The sequence below is a fragment of the Passer montanus genome, unplaced genomic scaffold (assembly GCF_014805655.1).
Source record: "Passer montanus isolate IOZ18808 unplaced genomic scaffold, ASM1480565v1 scaffold110, whole genome shotgun sequence".
Classification (NCBI taxonomy): Eukaryota; Metazoa; Chordata; class Aves; order Passeriformes; family Passeridae; genus Passer; species Passer montanus.
The window spans coordinates 1319371-1337377 of record NW_024357614.1 but is presented as its reverse complement, the minus strand read 5'-3'; the positions used below and the strand labels follow the sequence as shown (position 1 = coordinate 1337377).

The following is an 18007-nucleotide window of genomic DNA, read 5'->3' as shown; positions in this document are numbered from 1 at the left end:
ATGTCTTATAATTTGGCACAAATTAAAAATGAGTATTTTAGAATAGTAAGCACTGAATATTTGGTGTGTCACCTCCCTGCCTTGAACCACCCTTCTACCAAATTCATGTTTACCAAATTCTGAAGACACATAGACAGACTACAAAAAATTACCAAAAAGCTTTTTTTTTTTCATTAACCTTTTTTTTTTTAAAGTGTTTTTGTTGGTTTGCTTTAATGCTTATCCGAATTAGTACAAAGCTGTAAGGAAAAAAAATTCTTACCTTTCCAGCAGTAGCAAAAAACTCCCCATCTGGTGAGAATTTCATTAAACAAACTTGAGAAGCAGTTCTATAGAACAAAGACAAAAAGAGAAAGTAACTTTGACAGCTTTTATGGAATTCTGAACTTTTTTCTTCCTTGAATGAGTAAAAATTTTTTAATTCTTAAATACAAGTGTGTATTCTATCGTGTGAAAGTTTTAACAAAGCGCAAAAGACTAAGATGCAAACTCAAGGCTGCAGTGATCCAGAAAACCAAAATCTTGTAGCTGAATACACAATATTCAAAAATATCATAGCAGAAAAGAAGTTGCTAACAGATTAAACTGCACTACTTCCAATTCACTATTATATGGGTCTCAAAATGGTATCTGTTGTACCATATTATCTTCCAACTTCTCTGAAAGACAGCTTCACTTCTTGTATTTCCTACAATTACAACTCAAGAAAACAATGCAGTGTAAAAGGAATAATGTAGTTAATAAGTGGCTGAAAGTAGCTTTCACACGAATGGTCACACTGCTATAAGATGCTACACCAAAATATTCCAAACCTAATTATGTGGTTAACTTTTGGAGCATTTCACTTGAATTGGATGTCCTAAGAAATCTTTTACAGGGCTTGAAGCACTCAGTTATTGACTAAGCAACAAAGCCTATTAATAGCAACAAGAACATAGAAAAATTTAATTGCACAGAACAGATACAGTGTACATTTTCATCTTGAATTTAATACACATGGAACAAGTTGTTGAGGTGTAACTTTCAAAAGGGATCAAGGTCAATAAAACTAGGGTGCGTTTAGGTGCAGCAACAAGAGCAAGGCAATTACAAAAGCCCTGTATCAAAGAAGTCAACCCAGGTTTAAGCAAAATTCTCCTGCTGGGGCAAATATGAAAACATTTGAAAATGTTTCCTTCAGGCATTAAAACAGGATATTTGCAGGGGCAAAATAACATTCTTGCAGACTTCTCTACAAGAAAAACCTATTATAAATCTAATTGCAGTACAAATGCCAGAAGACATACAGGCATAAAAGGTATACAAAAAAAGCAAGTTCTGTTGACCTGTTCCAGGACCTACTCATTCAAAGAAGGCAACACTCTGCTCTATCTCCAACAAAGAGAGTTTAAAAGAGAAAAACAGGTGGAGAGCTGAGAAGACTTCTGTTAGTCTTCATATATGATACAAATGCAAAACCTGTTAATTGAAGGGACAGAAGAAAAGCACTCTCTATATGATTTTGACTACTGTTACCAGAACCACAGATTCTAAAGCTACACTCAATGGCAGTCTGTCTACAGGCTGACTTCTCTTATTAAGCTGAGAGATGAGCACACAAAAATGTTTCAAAAAATAGAGCAAGTCTTCAACTTCTTGTATTTAGAAAGTTCACCACACACGAAGGAAAGTTTTTCAATGGTCATTTGGATGACCTTGGGTTTTTAAACACTGATAAAAGTTCAAGTACAGAGAAAAAGGAATAACTGAAGGATCATAAACTGGATGTTTTTCTGGTACATCCAGAAAACTACCTATAGAACTACCCACTAGAATTCTAAATGTTTCACAAAGAGTAACTTCAGGTGGGTCTTCACAGTCAGCCACTTCGGGAAACTTCTTTAGGAGATGGCCATATGGTACACTGCTTTTACCTGAACAATGTACCCACCCCATTGTACTAGTAAAAGTCTACCTATGGCAGAACGATTTAAATTGTCTTATAAACTTAAGCACTAAACTAAAATTCTTCTGAATGCACAATATACAAATGCAAATATCAAAATCAACATGAATACAAGAAGAGAATTCAGAGACACAAAGAGAATGTATCAACCTTGACTGTTCCAAATTCCCAGAATAAATCCTAGAAAAAGTACAAGTGAAAGCAGGGGGTGGATGTGCAAGAAGTAAGAAGGAAACAACAATAAGAGTACACTGAACATAGAAGGAAGCTTTTTTTAATCAGTCCTACCAGCAACCACACAGCTTTCACCTTATTTCTTCTACAAGGAAGAGTGCCTATTGGAGAGCATCAATATTAGCCTTCCCTCAGTATTTTGCTAGTGTTCTCTGTAACTGAAGAATTGCTCTAAAACCAATTGCAACTGATCTTATAAAAGGAAAGAATGTCACATAGTCAAGGGAAATATGATTAAAGTTTACCTCACATCAATAATATTTATCAAGTAACAGTATGCAATAGCATTTCACGTAACTACACTAAGTATTTAATCTCAAAGGTATGAATCAGTAAAGAAAACTGAATTACTTGTCTTTAAATGGGTTCCTTACTTGCATTGCCAGATACATCTCCACTCTCCAAGTCCAACATGGGCTCTTTCAGTACTGTCATTGTCAGCAGGGTTTTCCAAAGGAACATTGGACCAAAGTTGAAGACAACTGGAACCAGTCAGAAGGCGAGTACCTGGAACAAATATTTATGGAAATCTAACAACAAACAAGTATCAAACTATAGATTTTTATAGAGAAAGAGAGAAAAAAAAAAAAGTACTGCAAAGCTGAAACTGCAGAAAAGAATCTGGCAAATGCACCTTTCCTAGACTTTTTTTTGTAGATTTGAGCATCTACAGTTCAAACTATGAAAATAATAAAATTTTAGTTATTCTTTAAAATAAATGCCTAGGTCTACTGCAGACATTACTCTTTCTCAAGAAATATTTACCATTTAAGCCACGTTTTCTTATCTGCTCAGATAAGAATAATCGAGCCAGACCATACAGATGCACTTAGTATGTTAGCTCTCCTGTAATAAGTGACAAAAGGTACATTTCACTCCACTTCAGTATTCTCTATCATACTAGGACAGAAAAAAACCCTTTTCCTTGTCCACAAGCAATGACAAAATATAAAATAAAAAAAACAGGTGCAGTATCAAATAGAAAAGTGTTTCTCTTAATCTGTTCGTACCTGTGGGATCCCATGTTAGATTATGCACTATGGCTTCCAGTGAGATTTGAGCATTCTTCTGCCACTGGTAATGTAACATCTGAAATTTTAAGTATTTACAAACATTAGCATGAAAACTCTTCATTCTCCTCTGTCCTCTTTTTATAATATAAACTGTACATCTTCACTGCATTCTCCAGATTTTATGAAGGTGTTTAACATAAGTTACTGCTTATCTAATGAAAATTGATTCATTCTGATGTTAAAATAGCTTTTCATTAATATGGCCATATTTATGAGATTTTTAACTTCTTATTTTGAAAGTTTAGCTTGAGAAAAATTAGTATATAAAATTATTACTGGACTTTTTTTTGGAGGAAGCAAGATTTAAAAGATATCAAAAATTAAACAAGTTAAAGGCATCTGGTGTTTGATATCTGTACCATTGCTGAATTAGGAGTTCAGAAAGGTCAAGATAACACGTGATACTCCCCCTCCACTCTTTTTTTTTTCAAATATACAACAGAACAGTCAAGTACTTTTCTCTTTTGCATCACTACTTCACTCTCTAAAACAAGTTGAGGATTAAGTTTACAAAATATTTATCTTGTCTGTTTCTGTTATAGACCAAAAAGGTTGTATGTTTTGATCTATAGAAGAAACTAAAAACATTTGTCAAAATTCATATTGCCAAAAGACAGTAAGAAGCAGCTGCAGATAAGGACCTACACAGAGTATTGGCAAAGCTGTTTTTTTGGGGCTTTTTTAGACCCTGAACATTTCAGTAAATGGAACACAGAGACAATCTTACAATAACATCAAATAATATGCTGGAAACCATTGCATAAAAGTCAACTGAAAGAATGAAGTAACAGAATATTTCTTAAATAAAAACATTTGAAAACATTGTGGGTGGTGAGTGCTTCCTCTACTGCTTACAGTTACTACTCCAACTCAAGTTTCAAACGAAGTGTACTCTTTACCAGTATAGAATATTATTCAGGATGGAAACACCTGGAAAATGGAGTGGATGGACGAAAACCAGGAGCATTATATCCAGAGTGTTCACAAGAGTGTGAGATCTCACACCTTACTGTAATTTTATTCCACTGTTTTCCAGTGTCGTAAATTATTACATAGGTGTTCATTTCCAGCTATTTAATTAATACATAATATACCACAAGTTTACACATACACCCCAGAATCTTATGACTGAGTTGGTTAGTACAAAGAGGAGAAACCACTTGATGATCATATAAACAGTTTGTTAATACAAATGTTGACAAAGCTCCTGAAGAGGGAGAAAGAAGCTCCTTGAGCAATTGCTGCCAAAGTTCTTATATCAACAAACTGACTTTAATTAGAATCTAATGCTTCTAATTATAGCCATATGCCTCCTCATGTAAGAAGCATGGCTAAGTAACTTGCCCTAAATCATATTTATTATTCAGAAATTAAGATTCTGGATGTTAATCACTAAACCACTGTCACCAAAAGTAAGCCCCAAAAGAGCAATTTTTCTTATTCATCACTGTAATGTTCAAGTATAATCATTTAGTCAGATACTCTAAAAAAGTCGCAGATTTCTGAAACTATTACAATTTGGCCAAGGGCGTGTAATTTCATAACCAAAAGTTAAAGTAAGAACTGTAAAACAAAACAAAACATAAAGGCTACACAGGATGGTTCAAAAAGGAATTCCTGCTTTAAGGAATGGCTACACTCAAGGCAGAATGGGGCTGTGCATATCTTTCTGGGTTCTGGTGTATTTTAGTTATGAATTTCAGGGTTACATAAGCAAGTAATATGAAGCCTTATAGTAAAGACTATCTTCCTTAAAACTATTTCAAATTACAGGCCTCTGTCCTTATCCCACCCTTTTCCCTTCCCAAGCACTACCTTTATATCTCAACTTTATTCTAGCCTTAAAAGAAGACATCAAAAAAGCTTCAGCTTTAAAGCAAACTTTAAAGTAAAATCTGTCAAGCTTTGTAACTACTCAAATTAAGGACTGATGAAATACTTACATTATGATGACTGCTGTTCTGCTTCAAGATGCTAACTGGCTCAAAGATACAAATCACCTTTCCATAAGAAGCTGCAATCTAAATTAATACACATTTATATGTATATAAACACACAGAAACAAGTTAAAGAAACAAAAACAAGATGCAAATGGTTGATTTTACTTTTAATCCTGCTTGTAGATAAATTTGAAGCTCACATCCATACTTCCCTTTGAAAAGAGAAAATTACATTTACCAAAAATCACTAAGCTAGTGTTGTCAATAATAAAAATACAATCCTCCATTTACTCATTAATCATGGTAAACTACTGAGAGTATAGCTGAACTATTTTTTAAAATCAGATTATCAGCAATATTCTTCCCATATTAAACTACATAAACACTCAAAACAATCTGCAGATTTCATATTCTCAGATATGGAACCAGTACACAATTAGAGCACTTTTGTGAACTTCCCTAGCATTAGAACAGGCTATCTTTTAAAAAGTTATTTCAAAAGGCCCAAACTATGCAAAGAAAAGACCCAATGTAGAAAACTGCAAATAAAACTACTACCAAAGGCTAACATAAAACAGTCCAAAAAAAGATGCAATACGATCAGTTTTAAGTCATCGTTTGAAAGTCTTATTCTTCACAGATTATCACCCACCTCAAACTTGCATTAGGACAAAATTAATACTATTCGATCTGAAGGCATCTTGCTAAGAAGAACCAAAATAAGTCAAATGTATGTTAAGACCTCAGGCAGAGAGTGTGAGAGAACTGTCAAATGACAATGTGGCCAAAAAGTATTTTGAATTACAGATTTACAAAAATTAAGGAGTCTGCATAGGTCATGAACAATAGACATCCTGGAGAACATCTACAGATAGATTAAGCTACAATAATCAATATTCTAGTTCTGTAAAATTCTGACTTAATGTAATCATAGTTTTCTTTAAAAATAACAAAGTTAGATTCACTTTATAAAATATATTTTGATTCCAGTATCAACCACTAAAGTTTGAAAGGAAACCAAACTATCACACCTGAGATCTATACAAACATAGAGATTCATATAGATCCTAAAATCCACACATCCACAGCTTTAAGAGGAACCCTCTATATTAGAAGAACAGATAGTTAAATAAATTTCCATCCTGCTAACATCAGCCTGACCCAAAAATGCCAAGAATAATTTTGTCATATTTGCAAGGAAAAAGTTTCTTCAGGCATTTTGCAGACTAATACATGCCCTCTCTAATTCTCTTTAAATACCTCACTTACTGTTGTATTCTCTAATAATTCCATTCCATACCCAACAGCAAAAATTTATATTAACTCATATTGATTGGATTTTTTCCTTTGTTCCTGTTCTTCAAATGTAGACATTTTTTCCCTATTTTATTGTTCAGTGTGTTTAAAAGAGAATATTAGCATTCCTAAATGCTCAACTTGTAGTGTCCAGAGCAACTGCCGCTCCCAAAACTTCCCACTAGTTTCCACAGCCACTCACCCCGCATCTTCACTGAGCTGCATTCCGCCAAAAAGAGTAACGGTGGGGTTGAGAGCACCTCCAGCAAGTTCCCTTGACAACACCAGGCTGTGTGGGGCAGGCAACAGGCTGGAGGGGAGGGATGCCAGCCAGAGGGACCTTGGCAGGCAGAGAGGTGTGACCATGTGAACATCTACTTCAAAAAGTCCAAGGGCAAAGTCCTGCACCTGGGTCTGTCTGAAACAATACCACCAGAACAGACTAGGGAAATTAACAGATTGAGAGCAACCCTGTGGACATAGATTTGGGGGTACTGGTGGACAAAAAAACTATATGTGAGCTGGCAGCATGTGTCTGTATCCCAGAAAGCCAATCATGTCCTGGACTGCTCCAAAAAAAGGATGGCCAGTAGGGTGAGGGGGATGATTTCCCTACCCTAGTGAGACATCACCTGCAGTACCACATCCAGTGTCCCCACCACCAGGCAGACATGGACATGTTGGGTCCAAAGAAGGGACAGAAAAATGGTCAGAGAGCTGGAGTACGTCTCCTATGAAGACACACTGAGAGCATTAGAACTGTACATTTTGACAAACCAAAGTGGAATTTGTGTGTCAGTACTGATGAAGAATGTCTAAGGAGAAATTCCACCCTTTTAAGAACGACCTGAAAATGCATTGATCGGTCTGGTCAATAAGCAAATTCCTAGCCATCCACTGCTTAGTACTTCAGCATTTAGAAACACATCCAGTTTCCTCACAGCAAACAATACCAACTTGCAGACTCAAAATGACCTCACAGGTCTACTTAAGAAATGAAAAAACTCTGAAGCTCAGTAAGCCTTACAGTGTGATATATTCAGGTGTGTTCATTTACAATTCAAGGACAATTTTTCATTTAAATGCATACAAAATTGGTATAATGCAATCCATATGACCTTACAAATTTAGAGAAATAATGCTAGTGAACTCAAAAAAAGCCCCTTCTAGTTAACAGCAGACAGTGGAGAAACCCAGATAGACTATGGCTATGAGGTGCCAGAGATACAGAGAACATTTCTCATTTTTGTGTTCCTTCACTAGCACTGCAAGAGTTTATCACTCAAATGTTAAAAACCAGGAACAGGGTGTGGCTGGGGTTTCATCAGCACAGTGCTCACATGTAAACACACAAACTGGTTTCCATCAGAGGTCTTGTCTCAAGGTGGACATAAGATGAACATGGAATATAACCCATCTTGTCTCAAGATGGACATGGAGTATAAACAAAGCTCCCATCAGTTCATAAGGCTGGTAGTAATGAGCAGGAAGCTGACATTATCTACTCACATGGACAAGCTTAAAGAAGCAACAGAGAGAGAAAACCCCTCTTACATTAACAAATAGTTATGCAGAGTTCCCACTGAATTGGTCAACAGTTTAATCCCTGTGACATCCCAAAGGGGTATTATGGAACTGTGACATCCCAGTGAACAGCTACCTGGTTATTTATTTTTCACCCTGACAGGAAAATTTAAAAAAAAAAGCTCTCTTAGAAGGAATTAAACCCCACTGTTGTCTTGAAACACAGCATTCTGACACAGACCTACTTACAAAAAAAACAAAAGCTAAGAATTCAAGAAAGCAAACCCCATCCAAGAGAGGTTTTATGAATTGCTTGAAACATATGTAATTTTTCTGGATAATCTGAAAGCGATTGTTGTGGAAGAACTCATCTCCTGCCAGCCACTAACATGTCAAAGTATGTCAATGACATGCCCAGTAGTGCAAATCCACAGTGAATAAATTACTTTTGCCTCCAATTTAGTAATCTCTTAGTCAAATTCTTGCCCTGAATGTAGCCCCAAATCCACAGCCTTCTGTGCAGTCCTACCTATCTTCTACAACCATCTATCATATCTATGGTTACTATTTACTGTGCTGCTTACCCTTAAAGACAGAAAGCAAACAGTCATTTTACTATTCATTGTAGTATATTTGCCCTAACTTGCAAGTGTACACATTCCTAAGAAGGTGCTTAACATGACATTGCTGGAACATTATTAGAAACACTGATCTACATACCTTCCCCTGTTGCATTGAACAGTCCACACATCCCACTTGAACATTTCCATGTTTCGCTCCAGGGATTATCTGTAATCTTTCAAAGTCAGTCCCCAGTACCACAATATCACATCCTGATGCATATGCCTACAGTATATTAAAAAAAATAATTATAAACATGCAAAGAAAACAAAAAAACCACTCCAAAATAATGTAAAGCTTTATCTACTTACAGCGTATCAGTGAAGTATGAAACAGCATAGTCCATGTATCCTATCCATGTAAACACACTATACAGTCAGAAGAGGTCTTTGCAGAGAAAATACAGATGTCTGCAACTTAAAACTACGCAACAGAAGTGGCAAATTGCTTTTTCTCCAGGCTTACTAGTGCATCATAAGACTTGCATAATAAGCAAACTGGTTTGTGATAGAAAAACCAAAAAAATGTGGAGATACAAAAACATCTAAAAGGAAAGTAAAAGCACAAAAAGCAAAGTTTGTGCAAAGTAGGAAAAGGTAATATATTTCTTAGATTGGAGACAAGAGAATTCAGAAGCTTTTATTTTAATTTTTTAATTTCTGTAAAGATAGAATAGAATTGAAGAACTATAATTTTAGTAAAACACTTAGTAAGGACTTTGTACAGGCAAAAATCAGAAGGGTAACAACTTGAAGCCTAGTTATACAGAAGTAAACCTGTCCTCTCAGACTTGCTGAGTCTCCTGTTATTTGCAATTCTATTCTCTCAAGTTTATATTTCCACTGAGTATGTTGATATACTAACACATTCACAGAGCCAATCCACTGAGTCTTGCAATGCTTGTGTCAAAATTTTTTCCTATCTTCTTGGACGTTTTATGAGATACTGAGCACAGATAGAGGAAAAGATTAAACACTGGATAAAATTGTGGAAACAACTGTGAGGAAAATCATCCAATTAGCATAACAAAGCATCCTTTCATTCAAGGATGAAATTCTTAGAATAAGGAATGCACACTCATTAAAAAGTTAGTCAGAATGATAGCAACAAAATTAAGAGCATAAACAAGTGTTCTGTTAGCAAAAGAATGATAAAAGGATAAAAAATATACCATTTTAATTGACTAAAAGTTTCAAGAGCAGAATAGCACCACCAAAACTGAAGATGGAAGATTTCCATACACTGACAGAAATGATCATGCCTTAAAACCAACTCCTCTACTAATTTCTAATATAGTAAATAAAAACTGTGGACTTGAAAACAAAAACAGAATAATTGAAAGATAGATGTATAAATTTTAAATCTGATGAACATGTTTTCAAGTGTTTTACATGCAAGAGTACTTTTACCAAGACTGGCCTAGACTGCCATACCATCACACACCTTAAAATAATGAAAACTATTTAGATTTTGGTCCAAAGACATTCTTCCCCACAAAGGATTAAGTGACACTTCAAAGAAGAGTTTTAACAAGAAGACTGTGCTCACCACTCCCAGCCAATATTCAGTTATCACACTGCAACCAGCAGAACACCAGGCACCACCTCAAAATTGAAAATGCTGTCTGTAATTCTGCAGACTAAATATAACCATATACTTATTTATGATCACTTATAACTAATAGGTTTTTGAGCCCCTTCCTGTCCAGTTCCCCCTTCAGCTTCAACACATTCAAGCAGAGTAATTCCTCTTGTCAAAAGAGCAGCATTTATTACTAATCAGCACACTCACCTACAGGTTCCAAAGCAATCTAAGCAAAAAGTCATTCAAAAGAGGAGACTGAGTAGTAATTTTTGTTCAAATACTAAAGTAATTTTTTTGATGTTGTGATGGCATGAACTTCAGACCTGTTCACCACAGAATGCTTTTTTCTTCAGTTAAAAATGATCTCACCTAGTGACTCCCTGGTTAAGTCCACAGTTCACCAGAAAAAGATTATTCAGAAATATCATATAGACAATTTTTCATAAAGCCATTCCTTAGAATTTAGCATTCTGTAGAGGCAGTTTTAAGGAAAACAAAAACAAACCAAAGGAAGTGTTTCCATGTAAATACATTAATACATTTATAATAAAGATGCGTCTAGATTTCTACGTTAAGATTGAAGTGTCAAAGGCTATATGAAACCTACCTGCTGTGTGCATATGCCCCCCCAGGATTCATCAGCACTTCAAAGACTTAGTATACTTCTCCCATCTGGTTTTCTCCATTTCTAGCTTCACAGACAAGCCTGAAACCATCTTGTGCCACCACCACAATCATAGGATAGAAAACAAAGAATGGCTTGGATTGGAAGGGACCTTGAAGATCATCTGGTTCAAACTCCATTGCAATGGGCAGGAACATATTTCATTAGACCAGGTTGCTCAGAACCCCAGCCTTGAACACTTCCAGGGATGAGGCACCCACAGCTTCTCTGGACAACTATTCTAGTGCCTCATTAACCTTACAGTAAGGAATTTTTTTCCGTCATCTAATCTAAACCTACTCTCAGTCTGGAGCCATTTCCCCTTGTCCTGTCACTACATGTTCTCTCTCAATCATTCTTGTAGGCTCCCTTCAGGAACAGGAAGACCACGATAAGATAATCCTTACTTCTCTTTTCCAGAGTGAATTTCTCTCAGCTCCATCCTTCTAATTATATTAATGGCCCTCCTGCAGACTTGCTCCTTGCCTTTCCTGTGCTGGCCCCCCAGAGCTGGATGCAGGACTCCAGGTGGGGTCTCACCAGAGCAGAGCAGAGCAGAGGGACAGAATCCCATCCTTTGCATTGCTTTGGATGCAGCCCAGGACACGTTTGGCTATCTGGGCTGTGAGTGCCCATGGCTGGGTCATGTCCAGCCTCTCACCCACCAGCACCCCCAAGTCCTTCTCACAGGGCTGCTCTCAATCCCTTCATTCCCAGCTTGGACTGATAACAGGGATTGCCCCAACCTAGGTGCAGCACCTTGCACTTGGCCTGGTAACCTCACATAAAATGCCATACTTCCATCATAGTGCGTAACACATACCATTATCCATAAAATAACTATTTCAATGAGATCACAACTCCATTGGTTTTAAGACCTCAGTAGAGTTGACATTTTGCACTGAAAGAACTCTATTAGTAACTATCAAACATTACACATTGAGACTTGAGGAAACACATATTCATCAACGCATCAGAAAATAAGATTTAAAACAGTTATTATAGAATATCCTGAGCTGGAAGGGACCCACAAAGATCATCAGCATCCAACTCCTGGCCCTACACAAGAATCAAACCACATGCCCAAGTGCAATGTCAAAACACTTCTTAAATTTTCTCAGGCCAGTGCTGTGTGACCACTTCCCTGAGGAACTTGTTCCAGTTGCCTCTGAGAGAGCAACCTTTTCCTAGTACCCAGCCTATACTTGTCCTGACACAACTTCAGGCCATTCCCTAGAGTCCTGTCACCAGTGAGAAGGTATCAGTCCTGCCTGTACACTTTCCCTATGAGGAAGACGCATGTTGTCACGAGGTCTCCCCTCAGTCTCCTCTTAGCCAGGCTGTCACTGCTGATACGCCTTTCCTTCCAGACCCTTCACTGTCCCCCTTTGGATGCTCTCTCACAGCTTTATATCCTTCTAACGTTCTGCTGCTCAAAAGTCAGAACCCAGGCTAGCTCCTGCTAACCCAGGTATGATGGACAACAGTAGCTTAAAGTATTAAAGCACCCTAGACTTGCCGTTTCCTGTTTCCTTATGTTCTGGTATTTCTCCACACTACCTGAAAAGACTGACACTTGGGGGGAAAAAAGGAACCACTTCAGACATCTATCTGTTCAGACAGATTAGATCATACCTTATCACACTGGCTTCCCAATGCCCAATAAGCTGCAGAGCCACTATCTCCTAAGCCTGTAGAACTTAACTGTTCCCAAAGAGATAAAAAGGGGAAAAAAAGGCCTTTTCAAAGAGCTTCCAAATATAGAGCCAAGCCGAAGGATGATGACTTGGAGGTTATTTTTGATGTTTAGTTACTGCTCGCCTGCAGGAGAACCACAGTTTCAAAGACAAAAGGCAAGGGATGCAGAGGGTAGAGAAGTTTTATATTGCAATGGAAAAAGTGTCTGAAGAAGAAGGTGACCAAGTTTTCTGGCAACTGTCTCCCTTTTCTACTATTCTCACTATTCCTCACACTGAACAGACACCTTAGGAGGGAAGCGTGTGTACTCCTCCTAAGGTGTCCTTCCTTTGGTTCTTCATTGTCCCCCCTGCAACTCATCCACTAGACTGATTCTGTGCAGAGATGCCAGATCCTCTTACACACTCACTGGAACCCAGACTTCAGCTGAAAATTAGGTTCCTACGCAGCAGTACCTTACCAAGACGTTTCTCTAAACAAAACACATAAAATTAACTGCCAGACTAATTTTACACTTAAGATTTTTTTATTCACTGCAGAGGTATTTTAGTATAGTATAATAGAAGCCTGTACTCAGGAGTAAGAAATATCTTCCATACCCTTCAGATACAACAAGAATGAATTCTGCTACCAGTCACTTTATCTAACTTTTGTTGTGAGACTTGTCCATGGTATTTCACGTGCCACTCATCTTCATTCTAACAGGAGTTAGTAAGAGTGCATCTTTGTGGTAAATGGTAAACAAGAAAAAAGGCAATTCCAATCTTCTCTTAAGCAAAGTGCAAGTGAATCCAAAATAAGAATTTATTGTATGTATACATATACACACATACATATTTTCATATACATATATCTATTATGTATCATATATCCAATATTCCATTGGAAGGGGGGGAAGGGAGGGGAAAGGCACAAAATGCTGTCATACTGTTGAATGAAGAAAGAATTCCTACAAATATATTAATTTTTTAAAATAATATTAAAACCCTGAGACAAGTTTTTGAAGCAAGCAGAGCCTCTATGTCTGATATTGGCAGGCCATAAAAGCCTTTCACCTTAAGAACGCCCTAGAACATTTACAAGAAAGCTGTCTTTGCACAATAAGACAAGCAGATAATGTGATATTATCACGTACTTGGAATGTTTATTAAACAATGCTTTGTTCTTCTGTTACAGAAATAAACAAGACAGAACTAGTTCAAGCTGCAGGACGATGGATCTTACTTGCTGCTGACACAGCAAACAAGCCTGAAATTAGGAAGTGAAAGATGTTCCAGACCTGTGAAAATAAATGTGATTTTGTATTGCAGAAGTGGGTTTTCACAAAAATTCTGCCCATTTTTTTAATCCAATGTTGGCTCTTAATTCTAAATTAATACTTCTTCGAAAAAGACTAACAATTTTTGACTAGAACAGTACTTTAAAAGCACGGGAAATAGTATAGACAATTATATGAACTATTCTGATTTCTTTTTAAAGTGAAAGTCTGACATAAAGAACTCACAATCTGAGATTGCTGTTGGGAAATTTCTCTCAACAGAAGGAAAGCAAACAACTGGGGGCTCAACCTCTCATGTAGCACAGCACCTTCAACACATTCCCCTTACAATCAACCTTCTTGACATACTTCTTCTATGTACTGACATACAAAGTTTTTGCTGTAGTTTCTGCTACAGCTAAGTAAGGGCTGACATATTAGCTTGGACAACTTGTAGAAATTTTATTTAACCTACCTCTCTTACATGAAGGGCAGCTATTATCCGTGGCTAAATGCAGCAGACCATGCAGCAGACACATGGATATTTATAAAGATACATATACATAAACAAATTCAAGCATATATGGGATGAACATACACTAGAAGGACAACACGAAACTCAGTAAAAGTCAAGATAAAAACTAAATACAAATCTATGAAGCAGATGATACTGCAATAACTGCTGTATTTTTATGTCCTGTGCATAGAATGGTCAAAATCAAAAGAGTCACCAGGAGCCACATAGTATCTTGCTGAATTATTTTATTCTATTTTACTATGGTGTCCCTCTATCCCCACTTTTGCATCAAAACTTACACTAGTCTAAGTAATCCACTTAAACATTTATTTAAAATAATTAAATTCTTTTATTAGGATGCTAAATTAAATTTTAAGCTATTATATTTCATCATGCTTTGGAAAAAAGAATTCAACTTTTTTATTTACCAGAAGTACTTGAACTATTATACTATAACTGTATTATAGTATATATAAGTACCCAATTGATTGGCCATGCCCTTTGAATCATGTTTCACTGCACTTCAAATCATGAAACTGCACTTTTCATTGATGTGTAAAGAAATTTTTTTAATTAATTCAGTTAATACACAATTAATTTCTGAAGTCCAGAGTAGCTTTACTCAAGTATTGTTTTTAAAGAAAAGGACCTCTTAAAAAAGTTCCCTACTAAATCCCTTCCCTTTAGTAAATACCAACCAAGAAGCAGGTGAGGTGTAAACAGTGTAATTTCTTGACTTACTCTTACAATATCTCAATTTTCTGAAATACAGATATCCAGTGAGTTCTAAGTGCAAACATTAAGTATTTTCTAGACAGGTAAGTAACAATATCACTGAGTCATAGAAATTCCTTTTATTTACCAAAAAACTTTGCAGAATAGGAAGCCTTTTTCTATTGCAACCCAGTAGCTTTAGAAAACCCAGTGTGGTCCTGACCAAACTATGGAACCCCGTCCCTACCCCTATTTTCCAAGTGCCTTTCAACTTCAGATATTTAGTTCCTGGTTCTATCAATTGTACAAAGCAAGTCTCAAGTCCAGAATTATTTTAATCACACACACAAATGAAATTTGTCAAGGAAATATTTTGGTTCCATTGAAATAATCTGTGTAATAAACAAATAATTGCTCTTTTGTGATTTTCAATAACAGTCTTGGAACTTGCACTTGTAGCATTGCTATCGCTCACACAGACTTCCCCCCTCCAAAATCTTTTTGCTACTTTTTAATGACTAAAAAAAATTTACAGAATCAGAACTGAATAAGCAAAAACATTGCATCAGTGCTGATTACCCACTTAACTTAATAACTTAACTACAGCTTCAGTAATAACCAGTTCAGAGGAATCCCATGTGATAAACTCCAGGAGCTTTTTAAACTTTTACTCAAATATTTCAGACCTGACATGAACAAAAGAAAGGATGGCTTCCACTGTGGACAAGTACATAGAAAATAAAATAATTCAGTATCTGGAGAAGGACATAAAGAATAAACAGGTAACTTCTGACAGCTGAGGGCCAGGTTCTTATTGATTTAGTGTGCCATACATTACTATCACCTGCCCTCAGCAGAGAAACAACAGGCATGCTTCTTATGGTATCTTGATACTTATGAGCCTTTTTCAACACATAAATAAAAGATGGGCTAAAAACTTTACCAGTGTTCTCTCCATGGAAGCTCATGCTCCCACTCTACACTTCACAGCCTAAAAAAAAAGTCAGAACAACAAACCTGCCCCCAACAGAAATCCAAAATACCTCTTGAAATATAATAGCACTTACTCAAAAAGGTGCATATGATTTGCTGGATACAGGAAGTTTTATACTAATTTTCCTTCTAAATTTTCAGCTTTTAAGAGAAGAATCTTGATACTTTTAGCTTAGAACTGTAATATTTTAAAATACTTCACTTTGAATATTCAGTGCTGTCTATGAGAAAATATCCTGAAGCATACTGTATCTGAAAAAAAAATTACAGACCAAGTTCTCCTGTTGGACAAGGACAACTTGTCCCTCCTGTACTGTACATAACCTTGAAATATCAACTCCTATATTCTCAGCCACAATAACTGAAGCATAGAAGTCTGACATGTTTGGGTTTTTTTTCCCTTTCCAAAATACAATTCAATAGTATTTATACTAATTAATGCTTATATTATAATTTCAGACAGGGAAAAACTATGTTCAATTTTTTTCCATTGGATTTTCTAAAGCTTAAGTCCATCATCCTTTTCAAAAAAAGCAGAAATTAGCTTCAGCACCTTTAACTTCTTAATCCTTCTGAGCAATCTCATTAACTTAACACAGCATTGCAGAACCAGTAACAACAACAAAAACAGCCCTGAAGCAGTCAAGGATATTTCGTTTGGCCATTTTAAATATGAGGGAAAAAATCCACTAACAACCTTTCAGAGAAAAGGATAATGTTTTTACATTTATGTCCAGGAAACATTGTTACAATATGCATCGATGCAAACAAAAGAGAGACCACAGTAATGAATATCAGAAATTACACTTCCCAATCATTCCATTCTCCTCAAGAAGAGATTCCTATCATTTTTATCCACTGGGGACCTCCAAAACTTTACGTAGGTTCGGCTGTAACAGGTTGAAGTGAGTCTAGTGACATGAATGACTCAAATTGTTTTCCTCAAAAAAGAATGATACCAAAATGGCAAACTTATGGCAACATATTTTGAAAGCTTAGTAGCATTTCTCTGTAAAGCAGACCTCCTTGTCTCTTACTGAATGGCTTCCCACCACAGGTGGGTCTTTGACATTTCTGGATATGTAAAATTAGAGAGTCTGGCACAATTTGGTATCTGAAGTCTCAACTGCTGTAGTTTAAGATCTCTTCCAACATGAACTTATTTATAGGAAGCAAGGACATGGCCAGACAATGCTGCAGAGACTCCGCAGAGCCAGCCTAACCCTGGGGAAGCACCTCTGCTCCCCTGCCCCAGGCGAAGCTGCAAGCAGCTAGATGAATTTAACTGCGTACACCAGACGGGACAGCAAACAACAAGATTTCATTCCTGCATTTCCGCCTATCAATCCCTTATCAAACTGGAGAGCACACCAGGCTGAAGCTGGGGGCAGCCATAAAAGGTAAGGCTAAAAATACCCCAGCATGGTGTCCTGAGAAACTTTGCTGCATCTGATTTCATTCCCCTTCAGCCCTAGGCGGAGGGAGGGTGGGAAGAACAACACAACAGAAATCTGTTTACAAAACAAAAGGAAGGAAAATGCACGCTAATAAAGACTTTGGCCTTTACAACGTACTGAAGTGTTTCCTCTCCACTCTAAAGAGACAGGGGCTTCAAACAGGCTTTGAAAACCTCAGCACCACTAGGGCTGGGTATTCCAAGTCTTCCTCAGCTATGCGCAGGAGAGGATTTCAGCCACCTTCCTGTCTGCAAGGCAGCGCTGAAACTCCCTTCCACAGCGAGCCGCACGTCCCGGCTGCCGTTTATGTAATCTTTTATCACCGCCACCACATCTCCGCGGCCCCGGACCGCCTCTGCCCGCATGTGCCCGCCGTCCCGCCGGCTCCGCTCCGCCGGGGCCCCCGCCGGCAATCGGAGCCGCCGCTCCGGACAAGTTTTGCTCGTCCCCGGCCCCGCCGGGCCGGAGACCCGCGGGCTCCTCGGGCGG

The 18007-nt window shown here is 37.2% G+C and overlaps 1 protein-coding gene across 5 annotated transcripts in view; it reads right to left on the bottom strand.

The window, feature by feature from the left end:
• Positions 1-18007, bottom strand: part of DMXL1 (Dmx like 1) — a 76829-nt gene that overhangs the window by 58484 nt on the left and 338 nt on the right. For all 5 annotated transcript variants that reach the window (XM_039731031.1, XM_039730988.1, XM_039730999.1 and 2 more), the window contains exons 2-6: positions 8733-8858; positions 5196-5273; positions 3190-3268; positions 2554-2686; positions 263-329 (exon numbers count right to left, since the gene is read on the bottom strand). In XM_039731031.1, coding sequence (XP_039586965.1) covers positions 263-329; positions 2554-2686; positions 3190-3268; positions 5196-5273; positions 8733-8858 — 483 coding nt within the window. The remainder of the gene's footprint in view (positions 1-262; positions 330-2553; positions 2687-3189; positions 3269-5195; positions 5274-8732; positions 8859-18007) is intronic.